A 26707-nucleotide genomic window follows, 5' to 3' on the forward strand; every position below is an offset into this window, starting at 1 on the left:
GGTTTTATACGTAGTCTTTGACCATACGGTACTGTGCTGGCAGATATCCATTATAACATGCAGGGTTTCAAATTTCAGAGCCCAATCCCATCCTTTCTCCTGAACAGCATGCAGCCGCACCAAATGGGTGCGTTGTATACTATGGCAGGGCAGATCGGGAAACTTGGGAGAAGAAAGGGAAAATATTTTCCCTTACCTCTCCATAAGTCTCCCGATCACTGATGCTTGGAATGTACTCCTCAGACCTGCACCAGCTCTTTAACTGCCACAAATCCAAGGAGACGAAGGGGTCATGTTGGGAGGCTAGGAAGGGGATAGCATCCAGTACAAGTTGCCCACTCTGGGTGCCACTCCCTCCCACCTCCGACAGGCCTCCGTCCAGCTCTGTTCCTCCCCCCCACCTTGTTTCTCCCAATCAACCAACCTACTAATACTCCTGTCTCTGCCACTGCTCACAGGGTTAATCCAGCCTCGTGTGCTGTGTTCTGGAAGTATGTGGTTTTGCACTCTGCTGGAGCACCATTTGTGGCAAGTATAAAGCAGCTACTGCTGCCAGAATGCTAGCTCCACTAGTTCTGGCAGCAGTAGACCACAGCTGCGATACAAGGACATCTGCAAGAAGGATCTGAAGGCCTTAGGGATGGACCTCAACAAGTGGGAAACCCTGGCCTCTGAGCGGCCCGCTTGGAGGCAGGCTGTGCAGCATGGCCTTTCCCAGTTTGAAGAGACACTTGGCCAACAGTCGGAGGCTAAGAGGCAAAGAAGGAAGGCCCATAGCCAGGGAGACAGGCCAGGGACAGACTGCACTTGCTCCCGGTGTGGAAGGGATTGTCACTCCCGGATTGGCCTTTTCAGCCACACTAGACGCTGTGCCAGAACCATCTTTCAGAGCGCAATACCATAGTCTCTCGAGACTGAAGGTTGCCAATACATAGAACTAAATAGGATTGGGTTGTTCAGGGTGACCAGATATAGTGGAGGACAGAGTGCCTATATCTTTAAGCATTGTATAGAAGAGGGAATTTTGGCACATGCGGCCTTCCATATTGAGCTCTTCTATACAACCTTTAAGCGCTCTGTCATTTATTGTATCTGGTCATCTTGGCGCTGTTAAATTTGGATATGTATTGAGCATATCAATCCCACCATGATTAGCACAATTATTCTGCATTTGCAGAGACCTTTACTCTTCGTGATATGGCTATGCCCCTAGCAAAGAGCAATTACTTAAACTTTGTATGTACATAAATATATTTATCTTTATGACTTTTTTCCCAGTTCTTGTACTTGTACAGATCATAATCCTTTTAGTTCTGCTTGTACTGAACTCTCAGTGACTCCTATTTCACTCTTCAGTTTTTCTCTGTCTTACTTAAAATATCACTATAAGAACACAATATGTAGCTTGTAAAAAAAAGAAAAGTAAAGGCAGTGCTGGTTCAATCATGAAGCAAAGTGAGGCTGAGGGCACAATCCTGAGAACTACTTGAGCCGGCACAAGTTCCTTGTGCTGGCCCAGGAGGGTTGCAAACATGCCATAAAGCACACTTGTACCTCCTCGGGAGTAAGCCATGCCAGTGCATGGAGGTGTGCTGGCACATGGAGGCTGAATCTAGCCTCCATGATGGCTTCCTCAGCAAGCTTTGTGTCGGCCCAACTGGGCCGTTCCTGGATGGGGGGAGGGTGGGCAGTGGGCGGCCCTGGGGGCGGGTAAGTGGGAAGCAGCAGGCAGGGCTGGAATCCTGCATAACCCCTGTTCCTGGGGAGTTCGGAGCAGCTGCAAGTCGCTCTGTTCTCCTCAGTCTTGTGCCACCTCAGGAGGTGGCTCAAGTCCAAGGAGACCCATTGGGGCAAGGGCACCTTACCTGGAGGTAAAGGAAAATGTTTCTCCTTACCTCTGGCTGAGTTGCTTTGGGCCCCTATCCCTCTCTGGATACAGCACAAGCCTCTTGGCTTGCCCGTTCCAGCGTAGGGTAGGATTGTGCCCTGAGTGTCTCTAGTGGCAGACTGGCACAGGCCAAATACTGTGTCCATTAACCACCTCCACAACCACCTCACCTTGCCCCTTCTTCTGACTGCAAACTACCACTAAAATGGAGCTGTAGAACAAGGGGCTAGATTAGAACAAGGAGTGTCCTTGCTAGAAGTGAAGAGGTACTTTTCCTGACTTCCATGTTCCAGCCCATTCTGCTTCTCTGTTTCAAAACAGCAACAGAATGAAGATGGAGGAATAAAAAGTTTAGAAGGGTTAGCATTGGACAGGTAAGCTGGGGACCTGTCTCCAGTGCCAAGATTTGGAAGCAGTGCTGGAGGAGCTGGGAGGAGGTCACTGCTACTGCTACGTTCTCCTCCTGGCCAGGCAGCAGGATATTTCCAGAGCAAAGGAATTTTGTGTTTGTGTGTGCATGTACTGCCAGGTACTGGTTTGTGTGCATACACACAAATACTGGCCAGGGAGGCAGCAGAATTTGGGGTATGGGGCGGCACACAGTGGCTGTTTGGGCAGTGAATCAGCTCAGATCACCCTTCTATATAGGGATTGAGAAAAAAACACACGCATAGAGACACGTCAACCAGTCCAATGACTGCAGTGGCAGCAATAATATGTTAGCCAAGTGCTGAGCTAGAAAATCCTCTAGTTCCAAGCCAGCTACTAGGAATAATGATGCAATCCTTTTCCAACTCTAGATCATATGGTAACAGCTGAATCGCTTCAAATCACTGGAGAAAGTTATTGAATGCCAGCTGGAATTACTGAGTCATAACTTCATGGGTGATATTAGTTCTTGCTTTTTCTATTAATCCTTAAGGGTCCTTTCCTTATTGTTTCATAATTGCATAATCAAAATGCTTGTTTATAGCATCAAGTAATGGGTTTATACATTATGTATTTGTTCAAGGAATTCCTGCTTTGATTGTACTGCTACCAATGCTTTTTTTTTTTTTAACTATAATTTCCTCCCTTCCTGTCATATTTCTACCATTTTTCTCTCGGGATGAACCAAAACCATCCAAAAAGTGGGCATAGTTTACAGTGATGTACAAAATACATGCATGTATCATGTGTGTTGTGAAGGGTGATCCACATATATACACAACCAGGGTGACCAGAGGTCCTCTTTTTCCAGGACATGTCCTCTTTTTTAGCCTTGTGTCCTGGAAAAGAACTTAAATGTCCTTCTTTCCCCTGTGAATGGGGCCCTGCAAGCAGTGCATAACCTTCTTGTAATTAATACAATATACGTAATAAATTATATGTAATATAGTTTTAAATATAATAATAAGTAATATAGTGTTTAAATTAACCACATGAAATCAATATATGAGTGTTTTTAGCTTTTATTTTGTCATGCCCTATATTTTTCTTGGATGTCCTACATTTTGGGGTGCCTTGTCCCCTTTTGCGGTTATGACATTTGGTCACCCTGTACACAACTGCTTTTAAAATACACCTCAGGAGGGCTTCATCCAACCCTTTTTTGGACTGTGTGTATTTCAAAAGAGAAGACCACAATTTCTACATTCAAAAGTGACACAGTATTAAATTTTGTATGGAAGAATCTATTTCTTACTACATACTCTTATGGCCCAATCCTATCGGCACTGTATGCCACCAGAATGAGCATTCTGGTGACGTACAATGCTTTCCAACTGCAGGAAAAGGTAACATGCCAGAGCATGCAGCATGGCTACCACTGCAAGCACTGAGCAATTGGCTCCATGCACCAGCAACCTCTGGACACCCGCTGGCACAGTTGCATGTGCACAAGGGAGTGCGAGGGAGGTGGGCAGCATGGGACAGGGGTAGGAAGGAGGGTGGATTGGGATCAGGAAGGGGAAGGGTTCATTGGCAGCATTGTATACCAGATCCTAACCCCCTTCCCAGCTATAGAACTGGTGCAAGTTCAAGTAGAACCAGTGGCCCGGCATGGGCTTACTCTGGGCCAAGGGAACAAATGTTCCTTTACTTCAAGGAGGCCTCCAGAGGCTAAATTTCCCCAGTGGGGTACAGCAGGCACCACACTGACACAGCTGAGTCATCATGCAGGGAGTTAGTTAGTATTGGACTGTTCGTTAATGCTATGATTTTCCTGGACCTAGGAGTTGATATTGATATTTAGACCTTGCATGATTAATACTATAGTCGTATGTTCTGTTCGCATGAAAGAATACGAACGTATTCATACGTATTTCATACGTATAGTCGTATGAAATCTGTTCCAGAACCACCTTTCAGAGCACGATACCATAGTCTTTCGAGACTGAAGGTTGCCAACATGATCGTATGTTCTGTATAAATGCCCTTCCCTATCATAACCATCTTTGATATTCTGCTTGACTTTTCATCACAGTGTTGTAAACTAGTATATCAGGCCAAGAACGTCATGATATCCCAGCCATCAAATATTCATGTTTTGTCTAAATATTTTATAGCCTAGTGAGAAATGTTTTGGCTCGTCCACATCGCCATCACCTTGCTCCGGGCAAAGTGTTTCAGGAGTTCTTTGAGAAATGAAAAGGAGCAGGCCCATTTTGATCGAGTCATAAAGAAGCAGATTGCAAGACAGTTAATCCATAAACCGCGGTAATGTACAGTGGGGCCATGGTGTTATTTTAAACAGTAGGCAGTAAAACATTTGCATAAAACAAAACAAGAAAAATGTACAGATGCTGGCAAAACAAATGTAAGATGATAATTAGGTAAGCAAAACAAGAATCTGGAGGTATATGTTCCTAAAAACTTTTAACACAATAAAAAAAACCTTTAAATACATCTAAAGCAGGAAATCTGCCAGGAAGGCATCTGGAGTGCTTGATCACAAAGGCGTGAAAGGATTACGTTTTGCAGCTGGGAGCATCCCAGCAGTGGGGAGGAAAGAAGCGCTGACACTGTTGGCTGGAGTTAAACAGGACACAGCTTTTCTTGGTTTCAGCTACTCAGGGATCAGGCAGAGCATAAGGTGAGGATCCTGCTCCAATGAGCTGGTTGCAGTCAGAACAGCAGTAGTTTCCCCAGTCTGCCAGCTGGGGAGAGTAACAGTAGCTGGAGTGGACGGAAAGCCCAGGCCACTGCCAGTTGGTGCAGTTCTTGAGATTCTCACCACCTCTCATGTTTGGCCACTCAGCCCTTATGTGCAAGCTGGCCAAGTGGCACCCGAGCCCCTTATAGGGACACTCAGCTATGAGATTATATAGGGAGCCCATTCAAAATCACAGTCTGACAAGGACTGCACATGCTCAGTGTTCCCCCACCTGAAATACTGACATGTCTGTTTGAAAGCAAAAGAAGGGGTGGAGGGGGTAATTGACCTGCCTGAGCATTGAATAAATTACCCTACATTTATTCAGGTTTATTTATTCAGGTGGGCATTCAGGTTGGGGCAGTGCAACGTTTAGCCATGCCTGCTTGTTTTAAACCGTATTTTGTGGAGTGTATCCTGAGAGGACAAATGCTTATTATTATAAGGATAGTCCGCTTTGTAGAAGTACATTAATTTTTAAAGTAACGGTACAGGAAAGCCCCTCATCACCACTGTCCAAGGCTATCTGCAAGGCACTGTAGAACAAAGGGGGCATTTCTGTGGTCAGCTACAGGCTTCACTGCCTTTCATGTTACCTGAGATCAGACCTGCATAGTGCTGGTTTATACAACTTGCGCCGCCTTTATTCCTTGACCTTTATAGACGTGTAGCCATGTATATAAGTAGACATGGCTATAGAAGCCTAGGAATGCTTCTTACTTATAATCTCATCCATACAGTTTAACATAACAATGAGCTATTCCTTGCAAAAAAAAAAAAAAAAAAAAGAAGCTTTATCAGTGTGGTTTTTTTTAAACCTCCATTGGTTTGGTAGAACTTTTTTCTTGTTCACCTCCCTCTCGCTTTGTACCTTCTCATATGTCACATGAAAATACTTCATTTTGCATTCTGCCATTCTAAAGCATGTCTTAGCAAACCAACTGTGACAACTTAAGGAAGTAAGCGAAGCCACATACGATGGGAACGAACAAAAGAGCTGACTGGGTGGGATAGACTGCATTTCAAGGTGGGAATGGAAAAAGGAAGGTCAGAGAGGTCTGGAGTCTCTAAAGATTTTAATTTGACTTCTATTCTTCTCTGGAAAGAAAATCGTGTCGTATCTTGCAGTACTTAGTGATTATTAGCCAGCTGTAGTGCCTTTGTCAGCAGACTACAGCACGTTCCCCTAGATTAAAATAGACTTAGTCCAGGGAATTGGCATATAGGGTGTAAAGGGCAAAGCATATAAAAATCTGTGTATGTTTAGTTTTTATTTAATTAAATCTCATATGTGTAGAACTCCAAATAATTGTTTAGAGGTTCTACATTTATCACTTCCTTAAATGTCAGTGTTGAGCATCAGTGAAGGTCAGTATCTAATTATGAATTCAGTACCCATAATCCTACATTGCAAAGGGATTCAGTAACAAGGCACTTGACTTGCATAAAATGAGCTCTGAAACACCAGAAAGTCACAGTCTTCCCAGAGTTACATCATGGTCTCACGGAAAAGGCTACTGCTACTTGTTCTTGCTATGAAGCAAGACTGCTGTTATGTCAGATACCACTGACTATCATACCTTTTCAGTTTTACCTTTGTGAGATTATTGCTTTCTTACTGTTGACCTGATCCACCTCTGCTGTGCATATTACAAAGAAACATTTGCAAAAGTGTAATGCCCCAATCTCAGTGGTAATTTGGATGCCTTCGGGCATGTTCTTGTGGATAAAAATGCAAGATCACTAGGGCTGCCTCCTGAGTAAGCATGTACCTTTCAGCACATTTATATGGCAGTCTTATGTTCACAAGAAGTGCACAGAGCATCCTAGAAATGCATGGGTGCTTTCTGCCAAGACACTCCTAGACCAGCATTGGAATGTCAGTCAGATAGACTCTACAGCAGAGGGAGAGGCAAACATGGGGGCCACATGGGGGTATGAAATTTGTTTGGAAGATAGGGGCAGCAAGCCTCTGAGTACCATTTGCAGGGAAGCAGTGGCAGGAGACAAGTATGCCTTTCTCTCCTGCTTGTGAGTTACTCAGAGGTGGTTGGTGGGTCACTCTGGGAAACAGGATGCTAGGCTAGATGGATCCATTTGGCCTGATCCAGCAGGGCTTTTCTTATGTAGGACCATACTGCATATATGATGTAATTGACATCATTAATTAAAGCTCTCTGGGAAAAAAAAAATTGCTTTCTATCCTTTTTGGACACACAAAAATCACTAGGGAAGTTTTCCTTCTTGATCTCTATTGTTTACAGCAGTTCTTTTAGACCACTGTTTCTCAAACTGTGGGTAAGTGGGTCACGAGCCAGTTTCAGGTCCCTATTCATTTCAATATTTTATTTTTAATATATGAGATTTGATGCTACCATGGTATGTGACTGCATTTGGAGAAATGCTTCACATCTGTACTTTTAACAGACTATTATGTGTATGCTTTTGACAATGATAGTCAATGGCGCTTACTCCTGGGTAAGTATGGGTAGGATTGCAGCCTAGAAAATTTTCCTTATTTGATGATGTCACTTCCGGTCATGACATCACTTCTGGTGGGTCCTGACAGATTCTCATTCTAAAAAATGGGTTCTGGTGCGAAAAGTTTGAGAACCACTGTTTAGACCTTTACTGCTCCTAGACAAGACACATGCTAGCACATGCTTACCGGTGGGTCTCCTGATACCCGCTGGCACATTATCAGCTTGCACAAAGGACAAAGGGTTTCATAGCTGCTTGTGCCAGTAGAATGTGTGCTCCATCAGAATGACTATTTATGTGGTGCATGTAATCAGGTACATAAAGGTACTACAGGTGCACACATTTAATTCATAAGTAGAAACTTCAACTTCAGAGGTCTTGGAACAAATTACCAAAAAATATTGTTGAGTTCATGTTACAATTTCACAATTCAGTGGTGTCTCTTTGGAACAGATCACTGTTGTAAAACGAGGGTCTGCTGTAATATGGCATAATAATCGGGAAAGTTTTTATTATTTGCTTTGTCACATCTTCATTGTATTTTAGCTATGCAGGTGATATCTCTTTTGTGTAAACTGACCAATGTTATTTTCTGTAAGATTTGTTTTTATAAACAGAGATATCAGATCTGGCAGACTATGACTCACTTATGGTTCGCTTTGACCCCCGTTGACATTGAGGTTAATTTGGAGTAAGTGGTTTGAAAAGATCATCTTAGGCCTATGAAAAATATACCTGAAGTGGCTATGAAATAGAAAAAAATAGACCGAGATAAATTTTCCTTTGAAAATGTAGTGAAGCATATTCTGTTGAACAGATTGGATAAGTAATAAATGTTGGAATAAGAAAAATTTGTCTTGGCACTAGCTGCACATTGAGATCTAGCAGATACATATTATAGCATGGATAACTGAGGTTGGTTTGAAGGTATTTGCATGTGAAATCCCTTACAATGTAAAGGTTTCTCAAACTGTGGGTCAGGACCCACTAGATGGGTCACAAGCCAATTTCAGGTGGGTCCCCATTCATTTCAATACTTAATTCTTAATATATTAGACTGATATGTGACTGCGTTTGGGGAAATGTTACAGATCTGTGCTTTTAACAGGCTACTATGTATATGCTTTCAACAATGATGGTCACTTCTGGGTAAGTGTGGGTAGGATTGCAGCCTAGGATTGTTAAAAAATTTTCCTGCTTGACGATGCCACTTCTGGTCATGACATCACTTCTGGTGGGTCCTAACAGATTCTTATTCTAAAAAGTGGGTCCCGACGCTAAAAGTTTGAACCACTACTTTACATTATCTAATGCTGTTTTAATAGCATTATGGTAGACTTCGGGCCAATCCTATCCAGTGTTCCAATGCCAGTGCTGCCATGTCAATGGGGCGCGCACTGCATCCTGTGGTGGGGAGGCAGCCATAGACGCCTTCTCAAGGTATGGGAACATTTGTTCCCATACCTTGAGGCTGCATTGTAGCTGCACCAGTGCTGGAAAGTTGGATAGGATTGGGCCCTAAGGGTATACTTCTTAACTGCAATTGCTGCTGTGTTTTTTTTTTTTTGCAACTTATCTATTATGTTCCTTGAAAATTTTAATGCGTTGTAGGTGCCTTGAGCCATAGAGAGGTGGATTAACAATATTGTTTTAAATTAATCATACTTTTTGCACACAGGCAGCTTCCATCCCCCTGACTCTAATGTGAATGACTGCAGCCCTTGTAACCTAAATTCAGAAATACTAGAACATCTTGTATTGCATTTGTAGTGTACCCATTGGGACAACATTCATTCCAGTGATTCTAGGAGCCATGGGCAAACAGGGGCCGTAAGTGTGAAATAACACCTTGCCAGGACTAATTTTAGCTTGCTCACAGGATGAAATTCACAATCCTTAATCCAAGAGCTTATGCATGTTCAGGGATGCTCATCCATATACCATGTGGAGGGGTACTATAGGAGCAGTAATGCTTTTGGGATAGGAGTTTTTCAGTCATTTCAGAAAGTGAATGGTGACGAACAAGCAGCCTGTCTTGTTCATATGAAGACACAAACGTGCTCATACACTGCTATTAGAAAGTTTCTCTAGTCCCCTGGGCACCAGGCTAACAGAAGCACCTGTTGTCAGAAAAGTATGAAAACAATAGTTCATAGTTGATGTCCAGCTGCCAGCCGCTGGGAGCTGCCAAAGGAGCAAGAGCCATGCAAGGTAGCTGGAGGACAACATATGGTCTCCAAGACCAGGAATGTCAAATGCCTTCAACAAACTAGTACCCATCTGTGATGCCTGCAGAAAAGGCAGGATAAGTCCCTCTGGAGCCTAGAGGGGCTTATCAAGGGCCCCACCACCACAAAACAAGCAAGTCAACTCAGTATTTCATGTGCTGCAATATGACAAGCAGTCATAAATCAGTTTCAGCAGGGTAGAAGAGAAGGTCACTACTTGTAGGATGATCTTTTAGAAATGTCTTCACACAGGCGCATGCTCCAGAGACTGTATACCTGTCCTCCCAACAAGGCAGGACTGTTTTGTTTATTAAATATGTTTCTTTTGTTAGTTCAAATATTTCTAAGCTGTCCTTTGGTCCCTTTTAATGGACCACCAAGACAGCATACAAGGTACATTAAAACCAGTAGAAAGCAGTCTTTAAATAATCAATAATAGGATAAAAATGATCAGAAAGAGGAGCAGAGCAGATAAACACAACAGCGGCTAAAAGAGAAGGCAAGCTGAAATGAAACATTTTCAGTGTCTGTTTGAGTTTCAGCTACAACTTAGGCTGTGAGTGATTCTCATATTACTTGTTCGTATTCAGGCGACCTGGTAGCTAGCCACAGATACAGAACCAATTTATATGAAAGCAATGGTGTAAGAAGGTCATTTGGCACCCAGGCCCCCATAAATTTGTCCCCATGACAAAATTGTTTTCAGTAATAGTCATGATATGAAATGAATAATAATAATGGCCAGAGAAGGAGCGCAGATAGTGAATATTTTCTTTTATTGAATTTATATAATAATAGGTTTCACACATGTAGTGAATATTAGAGATCATAATCCAAAATGAAACAGGTAAGGAATGCCTATCAAGATAATATGCAGTGGGCTTGTGGTCTATCATACATACAAAAGCAGTTTTGTTGTAATATAGAAGAAAGGCAAAACATATATACATTTATGAAGAGTACACTTGGTTTTCTGAAATGCTTGCAACAAGCTATTTATTCCTAGTGGTAATCCCAGTGTAATCCACTTTTTGTTACATAAGGCAGTTGTGTTTTCCTTTTGTAGTTTTTTGGTTATAACATTTGATAGAATAGAGATATTTCAAAGCAGTTTTTTTCATTACATTCTGCAAGAAACCACACATTGAATGATGTATAACATGATGGTATTATTTGAAAATATCAAGATTTTAAAAACTAGGAGACAGCCTCTGTCACCCCCCCTGCATCTTGGCACCTGGTGCCAGTGGCCTCCCAGCCCCCCCATTTGTACACCACTGTGTGGAAGTAACAGTGGGCAATTGGGGGGGCTGGCACACAGTGCAGCATCTGGGAAGTGTGAGTTACTTGATGTCTTCTTGAGTGAGCTGCTGAAAAGTTTGTCATAGCTACTTTAAGGCTATAGACAGGAGGACGGATGGGGAGAGGGCCTTGGAAGATATTTCTTTAGTAGCTTGACTACCTGTAGCTTCCTGCTTTATTACTATGATATAAATGTGTTTGGAAATAGAGCGGAAGGGATTGCATGTAGTTATAGCACGTACTCACCAATGGAAAAATATGCCACTCTGCCTCTCACAATTTCCTTATAGAGATGAATGAGAAATAGAGTTTCTGGGAACTGAGCTTCTCTGGGGAAAAAAAAAATCATACTGCAATGTTCTGCAAAGCAAAACATGCTGAAGCCTGAAAAACACACCTGCCAGTTGAAAGTCACTTTGGAGTTATAGGGAACATGGAAGTTAATTACATCTGTTTTGGTTCTGCACAGATAGAAATACTTGGTAGTACTGCTCTCGCATATATGAAAACTGACCTGTTTTAGTGCCAAGTAGACTGCTGTGCAGCAGATTGCACGATCACTATGTAGGTGAATTTGCTATATTTGATATCCTGTTTTTTTACAATGCTGCTTACCTAAGAAACTCGGAGTCCAATCCTATCCTTCCCCTTCCCCGCTGGTGCATTGTGCATTGTGTTGGGGTGTGTGTGTGTGGATCAGGAGGCTTCAACAGGAAAAGGGGATTGAAATCCCCTTAACCCTAGGTAAGCCTCCCGACCTGCAATGGATCTCCCTTGGACCTGTGCCAATGATTTTGCCGGCACAAGTCTGAGGAGAGAAAGGAGGTGAGGAAACTAAAAAAAATAGGGGATCGCTTCCTTGCACCTTGTTTTGCCACCTCCCGGCCCCCAGTGCTGCCTCACCTGCTTTGGTGAGTGTAGGCAACCAATAGCTGTTGCTGGGGCTTTCCCAAGGGCAAGGAGACAAATGTCTTCCTACCCTGAGGAGACCTCCAGCAGCCAAATTCCGGTGGGATTTAGTGGTGACTATACCAGTGCCACTGCATTGCCACATGGGGGGGGGGGTTAAGTAGAATTGGGCTATTTGACTAATTCGGCCCAGAGGTTGAATAGATCCGATTTGATCAGCTGCATCTTTTAAAGATGTCTGGGCACTAAAAAACTGAAGAGTAAGACCAGGCCTTTGTATTGCTTCAACATGCACACAAGGTTAGTGAGTGTCTTGTAATCTGCATGTGGCAGTAAAATAAAAGCCCGAGGAGGAAGTTAAGAGACTTTCCTGTCAACAACAACATATGTTGCATGTAAGGAAGAAAAATGAGACTGTCTGCTTCACAGTGGAAAGCAAAGAACACCATGCTGTGGCCACCAACACATCTTTCCATGGTTTTCTGCAGTCTAGACCTTTCTCTCTGTGGGAGGAAGGGGGAATATTTGGTCAAACTTATCTCATGAGAAGCCAGGCTCCCCATAAGAAAAAATTTCCGCTTTCACATAACACACCAGACTCCCCTTAGCAAGCAGTATTCAGCTTCCCCCCCCAATGCTGTCAGTACAAAACCACACCAATGTTTGAAGCGTTCTCAAGGCTACAGCTCGTAGCTTGCAGCAATGGACAAACCTGCAGCTTTAGGATTCCCATTCATGCATGGGGCTGGGGACAGGGGCGAGGTCCCTTTCTGTCTAGGATAGCTCTCTGCTGGGTGCGCTGAGCTGTCTTCTAACCAGGAAGTGTTTAAAATAGTTTCTGTGTCGCTGACAGTGTATTGTCTGCTTCTATATGTATGTGTCAGATAAAAATATGAGCAGTGACATTTATAGGCATACACGATGCCAAGAGGCATTTTCTTGCTCAATTTTTGAAAAAAGCGAACTGTTATCTTTTCGTGTGTTCTTGAAAGAGAATTGTTCGATTTCTGATATGACCCAAAAATATGAAACCTTTTTTTATTTAGAGCTGTCACATCATTTAAAGAAATCCAACAGTGCAATCCCATACCTGTTTACTTAGGAATAAGTCCCTAACATAACCCTTAGGCTGCAATATATGCATGCTTATATGAGAGTAGGTCCCATTGAACTCAATAGAGCTTACTTCTGAGTCAAGATGTATAAGATTGGGGTGTTAGTTGACTTAGGCTGCAATCCTAACCACACTTTCCTGAGAGTAAGCCCTATTGAACAAAATAGGACTTACTTCTGAGTAGACCTGGTCAGGATTGTGCCCTAACAGCACAATCCTAACTATGCTAGTACCTGCGGATGGAGCTTGTGCCATAAAGCATATTGCAACATCACAGATGTTTATGGGACCAGTGGGAAGACTTGTGCTGGCCAATGGAAGACCAGCATGTGCCTCCAGAGGATCTAGGACATGGGGGAGTGTCTCCAAGATCCACGGTTTCACATCTCTGTGGGGGGTTCCAGAACGGAACGCTTCAGAACCAGGGCACGCTTGTACATTGCAGTAAAATTCTAAGTATTGCTAGTACTACTCCTCTTTCTGAATGAAGGGCAGGGAGGAGGCGGGGGTGGGTGAATTGGGCCCTGAATGGGGTGGAATCAGCAGCAGTGCTGCACGCTATATTCTATCCCCCTTTCCAGACCAGATCCACCAATACAAATCCACTTCGACTTACACCAGCAAGTTAACTCACACAGGTCCCATGTAGATCTGTTTTCATGGCTGAGGCTTACCCCGGAGTAAGAGGATATATGTCCCCTTACCTTGAGGAAACTGCCAGCCTTTCAGCTTCCCCCATAGCATGCAGTGGAGGCTGCACTGGTGCTTCTGCATTGGCGTGGGAGAGGTTGGATAGAAATGGGCTGCCCAGACTGTTTTCACTTTAGAAACATTTGCAACTTGTGCTATTTTTCATATACAAACCGCAAAACGTAACGTTAGAAAAAGCCCTAAAAGCTGTGATCTCTAAACCACTTTGTGCAGAAAGTGCAAAACCACTGGGGGAAGAGGGAGGCAGCCATAAGGAAAAGGAGATTAGCAGAAGCTAAAATAAATCCTTGATGGCGGGAGATCTAATGTGTGGGTTTCTTACAGTAGTCCCAGGTTGAAATACTGTTCTCAAATACTGTGTAGTCACATTAAGTTTATTGTTGAAGTATTTCAAGACCGGCACAGTATTTCAAAATCAATTAGTTGGCATAGTAAGTTGAAATTTGTTTATACCAAGTGAGCTTTTCAAATCAGCCATGGAAATCTGTTATTTAGTCGCAGCAGGAACTTGATCTATAACCTAATGTATTAATAGCTAAAATTACAACCATGCACTTGAGTCAGATCCAGCTAAACTGCTTAACAAATCAGCACTCTAAAGTATCAGCTTTGCTTTTCATTCTTGAAAGAGAAAGAAAGAAACAAAACATCCCTTCTCTGTGACCTGAATTATGCTGATTTTTCTTTGCTGATGTTCTCAATCTCAGTGGTATGGTGGCCAGAGCTGGAGAATCTGGTTTCATGCTCAGCACCCAGTTGTTTTGGAATGACTTTCACCCACTTTAAGGGGAAGATTTTGTATTTTTTTTCTTTTAATGCATCTTGAATAAAAGTGGTATTCTGAGGTGAATTCTCCAGTTAGTAGTCAGTACTGTGAAGGATTTTTAGAACAAACAAAAAAAAAAAGTGATGGGCAGCGCAATCCAACTCCCAACCAGCACAAGTCCCTTGTGCCAGCTTCCAGCCATTGTGAACATGCCATAAAGCTAGTTCAGCAACTCAGGAGTAGGATAGGCCAGTGCATGAATGTGCACTGGCTTCTCAGAGCCAGTCCCCATGCCTGGAGGCGGTAGATTTGTGCCAGTACAGGCAAACCAGCATAGGGGGTAGGAGGGGGGAGGAACAGAGGCTGGGAAGGGGCATTTCTGGGCAAGGGGAGGATGGCCCAGCAGGCGAATTGAGCCTAGGAGGGGAGTGAGATCAACCACAGCAGTGCAGTCTGGATCCCAACTCCTGGCCCAAACGGTGTTACTTGGGCTGCTCAAATTTGCACCTGCGAAATCAAGACTGCAGACCAAGTAACCCCATAGGGCTGCCTGGGGCATTTCTCAGGGTAAGCTGAAGGAAATCCCCTAGTTGTGCCCCAGCCTGCATCAAAACCATGCTGGATACAGCACAGGCCAGTCAACCTGCCTGTTCCAGCACAGGTTAGGATTGCACCTGACTAACCTCCTTATAAGCCTGCAAGAGAGCAAAGTTTGCCAACAATACTGTCATCTCTTCTCATATTCCAGTCACAAAGGTATTTTCTATTAGTTTTCCAATCTTGTAAATTGCTCAGGTGTCGTCCCCCCCCCCCAATCTCTCTAAAATATGCAGGATCCTGCTGGGTATTGAATAACAATTTAACAGCTTGATGGATGAGTTGTTCTTCATTGTTTTCTTTCACCCCATACCAACACAAGGACATTTAGTGCCAATATATGAAGGTCCTCCCCCACCCCTTCAGTCTGACAGTCCATGGATTTAAAAGCTTAGGCTGTATTGATTTCTGGTGTAAACTCATTTTCACTGGTGTTTTGGAACGAGGAATCCAGTCAAATGTGATTATTGTGAAGTTCTATAGAAACCATTCTTGGAGACCAGAAAATGGTTGGCAACCTTCAGTCTCGAAAGACTATGGTATAAGCCTACAGCACCTGATATTCCCAGGTGGTCTTCCATCCAAGTACTAACCAGGCCTGACCCTGCTTAGCTTCCAATGCTTCAAGTTTTATTTGTGCCCAGTGATGCTCCATGCAGAGAATGAAGATGTCCATCCCTTCCTTTTATTCATACATATAGAATGTGTACCACCGCCCCCCCCTCCAGCTCATTCTCATCTGTTCCTCATGTAAGAATGAAGTCAGTTGGGAGATATGCAAAAGATTCACTGTTTTCAGGAGATGTGGTGAGCAGATAAATCAAAATGGTGCTATGTGTGTCTAATTTGGAAAAGACACATGAAGATTGTCTGTGCTTAATCTGTTATGGTTGCATAGGACCATTTGGTTGATCCATCATCTGGATCTTGCATCTCACTCATGTTTTAGAATTTCCATACGCTTGCCATTGTCATTTTCTACAATCCACTAGAAACTGCCAACAGCTGAAAGAGATCCAAGTAACCTTCTCTCTGCCAGCCTAGTATGCTGTGTGTTTCCCTGAATTCAGGAGCCTAGAGGCAATGGCCTCAAAGGCTTCTCTGCAACCAGTCACAAAACGCTCCAGGATTATGTGTTTACATTTTCCATCTTGAGTCCCCATGGCATTGCAAAGGACTCCACATTCCTGTTGTTCTTTCATTACAGCTTTATTGTATCCTGTAGCTCTTCCATCAGTAAAACTCTGCATTTGCTTTCTGACCTCTTATCTGCACCAAAAGTGCAACAGTTCTTTTCCATAATAGCTGCCAAGGCTGGCAACTCACCATTGGTCCTAGTTAACTTCTGGAATGACCAGGGCAATGGGTCAGATGGCTCCAGATTGATCTTTGTCTTGTCACAGACTTGTGACCCAATCCTATTGGGCCTATGCTGGACCAGCGCTGGCACTCAGTGTCGCAAACATGCCACAAGGCATGCCTGCAACATTTACCGCCGAGCCAGCTTGTAGAGCCTGAGGATATGGCAGTGGCATCATAGGGGAGGCAATGGGGAAGGCTGCCTCCAGTGAAATCCTTGGGGGTGGGTGACACTGCCCTTCTGGGTCCAACTGCCTCCTCCACCTGCTGTTGATCGTGTTTTCACTGCTTGCCAATGAGAAGTGTCAGGGTCCAAAGATCGCTGAACAGAGAGGCAATCTGGAGGCAGCCTATCACATTTAGGCTGCAATCCTAACCACGCTTTCCTGAGAGTAAACCCCATGGAACAAAATAGGACTTCTTTCTGAGTAGACCTGATTAGGATTGTGCAATAGCCCAGAAGGTCAGGGGCAACATGATGATGTCATTACATCACTCCCGAACTTCTGGGATGCAGAGCTCTTTAAGGTAAGTGCTGCCCCAGGTAGCGCCTACATCAGGGACATCTCTGGAATTCTGAATTCTGACTGAATTCGGAGGGTCCTTTGTCCTTCACAGGCCACTACCTTGTTCTCCTGTCCCTTATTTTCCACATTAGATACAAAATGTTATGGCATCAACACCCCCCTTTTTTTTTTTTTTTTAAATAGCATTTATAACTATTTTTATTTACTTGTAGGAATTCCATATGCATTCTACAGAACTTGAAGAAAAATGTGAAAAAATAAGTGAGAAATTGATGCACCTGGAAGATCAACTTCAAACAGCAATCTGCAGCTGTGATGAAAGCCTTGTTCATATCCTTTTTTGATACCAGGTGTTTGATGTTCCAGGTAGAGTCCTCTGTTCCATGGCCATGTTTCTGAAACTTCCTACTGAAGAGAGCACTGTTCTCGAAAAACATAAACTATGAAAATAATTATTATCAATTATTATAAATATTATCAAGTGATAGGTTGGGGTTGCCCTGTGATTTGTGAGAGTTTTATGGGAGGTCTGCCAAACTGCTTATGTTGTATGTTAATTCTACTCAAGGTGACAGTTGTATGAGGAAGTACTATGGCTTCCCACCTGTCTGCACTATAGTTGGGGATGATAGTGGGGTTGATAGTGGGGTTTGTGCAGGCTGTGCTGTCTGCACCAAGTTTGCCCAGTTACGCATAATTAGTTAGGGCTTTTTCTTCCAGATATCCAATTCCATGCTAAATTACCAACTGCATATCATGGAGCACTCCTGTACATAGCTGACCTGAGAGGACAGTCAGACTCACTTATCCAGCTCTCACCGAAACTGGAAAGAGACTTACAACTGACTCAATCCAGAATTAGGTCAAACTGAATACATGTTGACTAATGGCTCAATTCTAACTATGCATAAAAACAGCAGGTTGTAAATGGCCAAATGGCGACGCATACAGTATGCTGCTGGCCGCCATTTTAGAACCACTATCGCAAACAGGCACAGGGTTGGCAGTGTTGGCTACCACAGCCAGCTACCCATGTGAGCACAGGTGTAGGAGGAATGGGAGAGTGTAGGATCCTATCCCTGTTCCCTTTCCTCTCTCCCTTACTGTCCTCAGTTCTGCACCAACATGATGGCTAGCACAGATCCAAGGAGACCCAGTGGGACAGTGGAGACTCGTCCCAAGGTAAGGGAATGATTCCCTTATCTTGAGACCTCCGCGACTACCCCTTCCGTGCAATGCAGCACATGGTCCCTGGCACAGCTCCATCAGTGACTGGAGCTTAGTTAGGATTGGGCTGTATAACTGTCTTCGTACATGATGTTTAAAAAGCGCACTTGAGCTTTCTTTGTGCTATTTGTGTCACCTGTTAATACGGAGGAGAAAATGCAGAATAGAAATTGGCAAGATAAGTTTGCATTCGCTTTATAGACTGATGCCTGACCTGCAGAGCAACGCCCCCAACCAGATTGTTCTCAGTTTCCCTGCAATGTTTGTAACACCTTCATTTCAGAAGACATCTAGGGAGAGGTACCCTCTACGCATGCAGAATTCTGCACTTACAGAGGGAGTCACTTAACAAAATCTAGTGAACTATCATTTGCTGCCAAAACAGAAGCAGCATATTTTGGCAAGATATTTTCCTCTTAAAATATTCAGGAGCTACTTAATGAGGCATATTGCCCTATTGTTTTTATCTTCATACAGTTCTGTACAGTGTGGGTAATCGCAGCAGGATGGGCATTTTGGTGCTCTTCCAACTGAAATTGCTTGAATGAGGAAATGGGAATAGCTAAAAGGCAGATTAAACCAATTGGCATATGGATGGGCTCTATGAACCTCCACTTAGCTGCCTGTCATGCCTCCATAGTAATGGAAGGATGCAAAGGTGTTTTTTGTTTTTTTTTAAAGGCGGGAATCACTGTCACATGCTTCTTCCACAAATAATCTCTAGGAAGAGAAATCTTAAAATGGGATGCGTATAAAAACAAAGTCAGATATGCAAGACAATGTTTAAAGAACAAAGAAGAATGAGCATGAATAGGAGAGCTTAACTGTTGTTGCTGTAATGCTTCCACCTGCCTTGATTTGGGTCAATACAGAAGGGTGGGAAAGGCATTTTTTTCTCACTAAGTAACTGAGCAAGAAAAGGTGACATTTCTTTTTACTCGTTTGGATCATTTGTCTAAATTTAATTCAGAGACTCAAAGTAGACCACAATACAGGCGTGCCCTGATATTCACAGTGTTCCATTCCAGACCCCCCTGCGGATACCGGAGATCCACAGATACCATGGATACATCCCACCATTCCTCGTGGCTCCCCCCGCACCCATTTCATCATTTTAAACACTTACCGGGAGGAAAAATAGAGCCAATTTTCACGCCAGTAAGTAATGGGCGCAGGGGGCAACCCCCCACTCCCCGTGCGTCCCCCCTGCACGCTCTTTAAACTATTTTAAACTCTTACTGGAGGTGCCTACTTCTCTGAACAGCCTTTGCAGCCAAGAAATGAACAGCAGTGAGACCTTCCTATTGACCTAACTAGTGTTCCCTTTAACCATTTTGGCTGCTTAAGGAGAATACCACTTCCTTATCTTTAAGCGTTCAGACGTTTTGGCAGGAGGGCCACATCATCTCTCTGACACTGTGCCAGGGGCCTGAAAAAAAAGAATTAATTTACATTTCAAATTTGAATAAATTTGCATAATTGGAACTTATATGAATGAATGAAGGCCTTGCACCTGCAACATTTAAAATAGTTTAATGGGTGCATGGGGAGTGGGGAGTTGCCCCCCCTTGCCCGCATTAAATCACTTAAAAAAGTTACTCGCTTGTTTAAGCAAGCCGATTTTCGCCCTGATGATTTTTAAATTTTAAAATGATTTTAAAATGATTTTAAAAATGATTTAATGGGCACATGGGGGGCACGCAGGGTACGAGGAGGCCCCTACATCCGTAGATACCTGAAACCATGGATACAGGATCTGCAAATATGCCCCCACATATTTTAAATATATCGGAAATACAAAAGAAAACTTGAATGGAATTATACTGGGTCTAAGCTTGCTGCTCCATGTCTCCTTCTGTCTCTTCCCAGTTGCTTCTGGTGTTATGCAGCAGGCAACATCATCATGCTCTGCATTTCCCCACTCAGATCCTTGGCTGTAAAACTGGATGTTAGTCGCAAGAGAAGGCACAGAGCTGCAGTGATTCAGTGATTCAGTGATATCAGTATCTTGTGAGGCAACCCTAAAACGGCAGAGTTAAAAAAAACTCTGCTCAGATTGGTGTGTTTCCATCACCCTGAAGCACTGCACTTCTTGAACACATGCTGCACGTTTTATTTGTTCATTATGTTTAAATACTCTTCTGTTTGAGAAGCTTGAAGTGTCTCAACAGGTAGGGTTGCCAGCTTGCCAGAAATACCTCTGCTTTACCAGCTTTTTCATCAGGCAGGACAGCAATGGTTAATCTCAGGCTGTTTGAGCATCTCCCTGATCTCTACTTGTTGACGACTGCCCCCCCCCCCACCCGATGCCAGGTCCTTCCTTAGAAATCTCAGGTTTTTGCATGCATCTAACCTTTCAACCCTGTCCGCATGCAGTGTCCCATTTGGGCACTCATCAGGCTGAGACCTGCTTCACTTTAACAACATAATAGTGTAAGCTGTCCCAAGACCATACCTTGGATCAGATCTGCACAGCGGTACAAGGGACCATCAAACTAAGCATGGCAAACGGGCTATTTCAGGTGCAGTCACATTTTGCGTCTGAAGGAACATACAAATGCAGGAAAGGATAGAGAGTGCAGGATTGGATCATGTACGCAGTATGACAAATGGCATATTTTTGTATTGTCTTAAAACCCAAGGCAAAGTCACATATTAGTTTCACTTGCTCTCTTTGCACTATCAATGTTACCTAGGAGGAGCGGGCTCAGGTTGTACAAGCAGGAGTTTCTCGTTTCAGAGCACAACTGGGGACGCAATCCTAACCAGCTTCCCAGCACTGAGGTAAGGGCAGTGCAGCTCCAAGGTAAGGGAAAAAACATTCACTTGCCTTGAGGAAACCTCCATGACTGCCACCCAACTGCAGGATGCGGCACAGCTGTGTCAGTGCTGAAAAGTTGGTTAGGATTTGGGCCTGGATCATTGAAGCAAAGTTCTGAGAGCCATCTGCCATGTTTCAGTGCTCTCACAAATGAATCACTTGCCCTATCAATTAAACTGTCCTGGAGGACTGATGAGAATAATGTCTGAACCAGCATTAACAATTCAGAGCCCAATCCTGTGCATGTCTACTCAGAAGTAAGTCCTATTAGAGTCAATTGGGCTTACTCCCAGGAGAGTGTGGATAGGATTGGGCTGTCAGTCTTTAAAGCGAGGGAATAGGGTGCTAACAAAATCACTGGTGGTATCTAAACCAGTTTCCATATATTTTCTTGGTTAAATCAACCATTACAGTAGACGTACCCAATCTGAGGGCAAGATGGGTACCCAGAAGCATGGTCTTTCAACAGCTTGAGGGCAGGTATGAGTACTTTGGTTTAAATGAGTTGAAGAATGCAGCCATTTTATCTTTAATGAAGAAAAAAGGGGGACATTAAAGGACTTCCTCTGAGAGAACCCATTTCCTAGTGCTTTCAAGCAATGCTGCCAATATTTAAGCACACATTGTGGCTTTGATTAATAATTAAACTTCTATTAGAAGAAATAAATCCCAGATGCCATTGTTTTTCATTATACGTTTTTATGGCACAGAATACTGGAATCAACCAGCCTGCAAGTAGGACATGAATAACACACAACACAAATGAAGGCAGAAGCCAGCACTAATGCTTAGCACTGAATATTTACACAGGCCCACAAGGGATTTTTCTTTAATAATGTAGCTTCTCAAAGCAAATATTAAGCAGTCGCTTTGGCATTGGGGGATGGATGAGAGAAGCAAACAACAAAATTAAGAGTCAAACTTGCATATCTCTCTGCATCTGATGAGATTGTTGAATACTAGGTACCATGGTGAAGCAAACTCACCAAATAGTCAGTGACTATTAATCAGTGGCAAGCATATGAACATAATCTGAATCGTTAATTGGGAGAATCAACCGCAGAGAGGTGACTCATTGCTGGTGTCTGAGGAGTTGATGAGAGGTGTTACTTTACTGACAGGAAAGGCCTTAGCATTCCCAGTAAAATTAAATGGATTTATATTATAATTTCATGGTCGTTCTGGGTCTTAATTAGCATGGTTTGACAGACAATTTGGGTGCATGTAATAGTTTCAGATAAAATTCTTCTTGGTTGCAAGGAGCGGATTGGCTATTTTAATTTTGCATGCATAAAATTCTTTTTTCTACACCTTGCTAAAAACTATTAACGATTGTGAATTTTTTTTTTCACTTGTCAGTTTGAGATGCCAGTGGAGGCATAAGCAAGCAAGTCACACATTTTCAACTCCTTAAACCTGTAACTTGCCTCTTTATCTTTCTGGAGGAACTGGTCCATGCTCTTAACTGAGTTTAGTTCACTCTCACAGGGTCATTCTTTTGAGCTGGTTTTGGTCACTTTGTGCACACCTGCAATCATCAACTATTTTTAAATCCATCTCCTCATATAGCTGATACAACACATGTGTATTGTACTTGGGTTTAGAACTCTTGTATGAAATTCATGTCCTTAACAATTAAAAATAACTACAGGTTGGCCTTTGTTATCCACAGGGAATCTGCTCCTGTGGATATCTACTTCTGGGGATATTTAAATCCACTGAGGGGCCCTCATAAGACTTTTGAACATGACCGGAAGTGCATGCTGGTTGTGTCTGAGGGTGTTCCAAGGCACAGGGAAGTTCTCGGAAGCCTCCGACCATTGAGTGAAATCTATGGATTCTGAATCTGTGGACACAGAGGGCCCACCTGTAATCCTACCCTCAGTAACCAATTTCATTCTTTGATCAATTTGTCCACTACTAAAAAATCTGTTTGTTACTGTAATAAATTATGTTCTTTACATACACAATATATATTGTTATTTAGTTAGGGCCCAGTCCTTTCCAAATTTTCAGCACCGGTGCAGCTGCAATGCAGCCCCAAAATAAGGGAACAGATGTTCCCATACCATGAAGAGGTCTCTGTGACTGCTGCCCCACCACAGACACCATTGCCGTGCACACCCCATTGGCACAGCTACACTGGCACTGGAAAATTGGATAGGATTTGGCCCTTAGTTAGCCTTCTTTTTGTCTTTTCTTTCCTGTATACTTCTTGCTCTATTTCTCCATACCAAAGCACATTTTTGTAATTTGTAGCACACATGCACTCTCTCTCGCATGCACACACACACAAGCGTGTAATCTCAGAAAGCGTATCAAGAGTAATTAAGCCTTAGAAATACTCAATGCTTATAGCCTGCTTAAAGGTCTGCTCCTGCCACTTGTGGTCAGACTACAGCCTTGTGATAGCCAATACAGTGCAATGCCATTTTGCTACCTCTCTAAGGCAGTGATTTTCAACCTTTTTCAACTCACTGTGCACACTGACAAGGCACTAAAATTGTAAAGGCACACCACCAGGTTTTTGACAATTGACAAGGCACACCATGCCAGTGGGGGCTCACATCTCCCATTGGCCCTATTAATAAATGACATTCCCCCAAATTCCTGTGGCACACCTGTGGACCACTCGCGGCACACCAGTGTGCCACGGCACAGTGGTTGAAAATGGCTGCTCTGAGGTATCACAAAAGATTCTGTTTCCCTGGCACTTCACAAAATGTTTTTGAGAGTTTGCCATAAAGATATTTGTTCAGCATCTTCTCTGTGTTTGCTTCCAAATTAGAAAGATTAAAGTTAGGGCAAAATTTGATTTAATTTTTCCCCCCCAAATATTAGTTTCTCTTAAAGTAAAAAGGGAGAGTCCAGCATCAGTGCAAATGTATGTAAGTTACACAAAAAGATGAAATCTTGGGGAACCTTTAATAGGATCAGAAGCTGCCAAAAGGCTTTTCAAATTGGTATGTATGACAGTCTGGCATTTAAGACATTTGCATAACTTTCCCATGATTCCCTATAGTTACTTTTTTCCCCTCTTAATAAAAGGGGGAGGGAAGCTGTTTAATTTATCCACTTCGTAATCTCATGATATCTTTTCATCTTGACATTGTTCTTCAGTAATGTGGCATTTCCTAATAGATCACAAGCCTGAAGAAAGATAAAAAGCAAGAAAGCACATCAGCAACTGCTTGTATTATGCCCTCTCTCTGTGTAGGGAATTCTTAAACATTTGGTTTCAGTCCAAGATACTTAATTTTCCTTGAAGGACGGCCTCATATTCATTATTGTTATTATCCTTGTTTGAAAGGGAAAGTGGCTGCAATTTGACTATTTCCTTGCTAAACTAGTTGCGTTTTGCTTTTTGGCTCATCTTGCATATTGTTCCATTTTGAAACCTGTTAACATTTGGAAAAGTTCTTCTGTTCTTTTTGATGCAACTGCAGAATTAGGAGTTCAGATAACGGAATTTTTCTTTATGAGTAATGCTGCACCGTTGATAGGGGATACATTCTGCTGAAATAATTTTATTTTCATGTACATGATCAGCACATGAGCTTAGACTTGCCCTTCACTTAAGTAAAAGGAATAATCTTTTTTGTGGTGGTGGTGTGTGTGAGTGAGAGAGAGACAAGAAGAGGGGGGGGAGAGAGATGGATGGGAGGATTCTGTATGCTAACTCAGAGAGGGGAATCTCATGTTAGTAAGAATTACCATCCATGACTTGAAGGTTTGGCACAGAGACACAAAAAGTTCTTTATATTCATTTATATTCCTCTCAAGCTGAGATCTAAGATTATTCACGCTGAATAGTGACTGCAATATTCTCTTTGTATCACACACTGGGATTTGCAACAGCCACTCACACTTACCAGGAAAAAAAAGTGCTGCTCATTTCTTACCCCTCAAGCAAAAAGGCAGCAGAAAGCTGTTTGTTGCCTGCAGGCCCAAGGAACACAGGCAGGAGGGAGAGGCAAGTGTGAAATATGTATTAATATTTAATCCAAGCAATTTGGATGAACTTGATGCTGCAATTAGCTAGCATTGCCCATCTGTTGTGCACACGACAACAACAACTTATTAAATAACTTGGAGAGGGGAAAGGAGCTGCCAATTACCTTTCAATTTATTCCTTAATAAAGCAGATACAGTCTCTACAGAGAGAGATCCAGATGGTGAAGGAAACTCTCCAGGCCATGCTGGTGCAGCTCCAGCCAGCTAAAGAGGCAGAAGAAGCTGCTGCTGCTGCTGCTGTGGACTTCCTTGACGACAGCTGGTGTCCGGGAAAGCAAGGCTTATGAGAATAATGAGGAGGAAGGCGAAGGGAAGAAGTGGAATTTCCAAGGACTGCTTTCAAGAACATGTTGCTGCCTTCACAGCAGCAAGGCTTGGAGGATCCCTCCCATCTCTGCTTAACAAATGCTAAGTTTGGCAAAAAATGGAGCCTGGAGGTCTCGACTGACGAGGATTGTAGATTACACATTTACTGGCCCAAATTTGGAGACAGCTTTCAGATAAAGCCTCCCTCCTACCCACCCCCAAAAGGCGGAGATTCTGAACTGACACATTTGAAATGATGCCTGACAGTGAGATTTTGGAGACAAAGCTGTGACAATCAACTTCTGAATTTCTTGGTGTGCTTCCCCCCCCACTTAACAATGCAACGTGGAAATCTGTGCATTCCAAAATAATTAGAGGTTTTCCTGACAATGGAAAGACCAGATGCTGTTATAAATACTAAAGTAGTTCTAGCTCTGCTCCTGTGCCAGCGACACTGTATTTCCCATGGCTGCTAGGAGAGAGCCTTTTCAGTGTTTGCATATTGAGGGTGATTTGTGCAAAGAGACTAGAGAATGGGAGTGTTCAACTGAAGAAAGGGGAGAAAAATAGGGAAAGAAAAATCCTGCATGTGAAATTCCTCAGACAGTGTGCATCAAGAATGGCTTGTCGTACAGCCAGCCATTAGGTGTCTGTAAGGCTCGCACAGTGCTCACTCAGTTTCCCAGAATAGTTTGAGGGGGAACAATGGGTGGAATTGCATTTCCCTATGTATGTAACGCAACTGCTTGAATGGCATTCACTGAGTTCACAAGAATGAATGCACTATTCACATGCATTCCTGCTCAGAAAGCACCATCTGGAAATGCCCTGAAAACTTTTGTGAAATGTATGCTTTTGAGGGAAGAAGAGTGACAGGGTTCAAATAGGTGCATCACCTATCTAATAGTGACAGCTCACTCTCCCCACTGGTCAGCCTGGGATTCTGTGGTAGGTTCTATGCTACCACTGAAGACTGGGAGATCCAGACAGGAAAAGGATGTCTTAGGAGAGCCTCTCTTTCCTGGTTAGTGAGGAGCCCCTAAATCTGAAGGGGGATCCCACTTAAAACTAAACAGTAGTGAGATGGGGTGGGTGGGAAAGCGTGACAATCTTCTCTCTCCCTAATAAACTGAGACCAGGCAGGTAATCAGTGAAAATAAGGAGTTTATTGGCATGACTTGCATTTTTACCCTCTGGATCCCCTCCTATTTTAATTCAGTCCTGAATAAACAACAGATAAAAAAGAAAGGGGATGCAGAGGGTGAAAATGCAAGACAGGTATCCAAAGTAAACAGGGCTGACCAAGACAGGTGGTTGGCCGCAA

The 26707-nt window shown here is 43.1% G+C and overlaps 1 protein-coding gene across 1 annotated transcript in view; it reads left to right on the top strand.

The window, feature by feature from the left end:
• DISC1 (DISC1 scaffold protein) overlaps positions 1-17359 on the top strand; it is a 186403-nt gene extending 169044 nt beyond the window's left edge. The window contains exon 12 of the mRNA XM_066623035.1: positions 17228-17359. Coding sequence (XP_066479132.1) covers positions 17228-17359 — 132 coding nt within the window. The remainder of the gene's footprint in view (positions 1-17227) is intronic.
• The last annotated feature ends 9348 nt before the right edge of the window (positions 17360-26707 follow it).

The sequence above is a fragment of the Tiliqua scincoides genome, chromosome 1 (assembly GCF_035046505.1).
Source record: "Tiliqua scincoides isolate rTilSci1 chromosome 1, rTilSci1.hap2, whole genome shotgun sequence".
NCBI lineage: Eukaryota > Metazoa > Chordata > Lepidosauria > Squamata > Scincidae > Tiliqua > Tiliqua scincoides.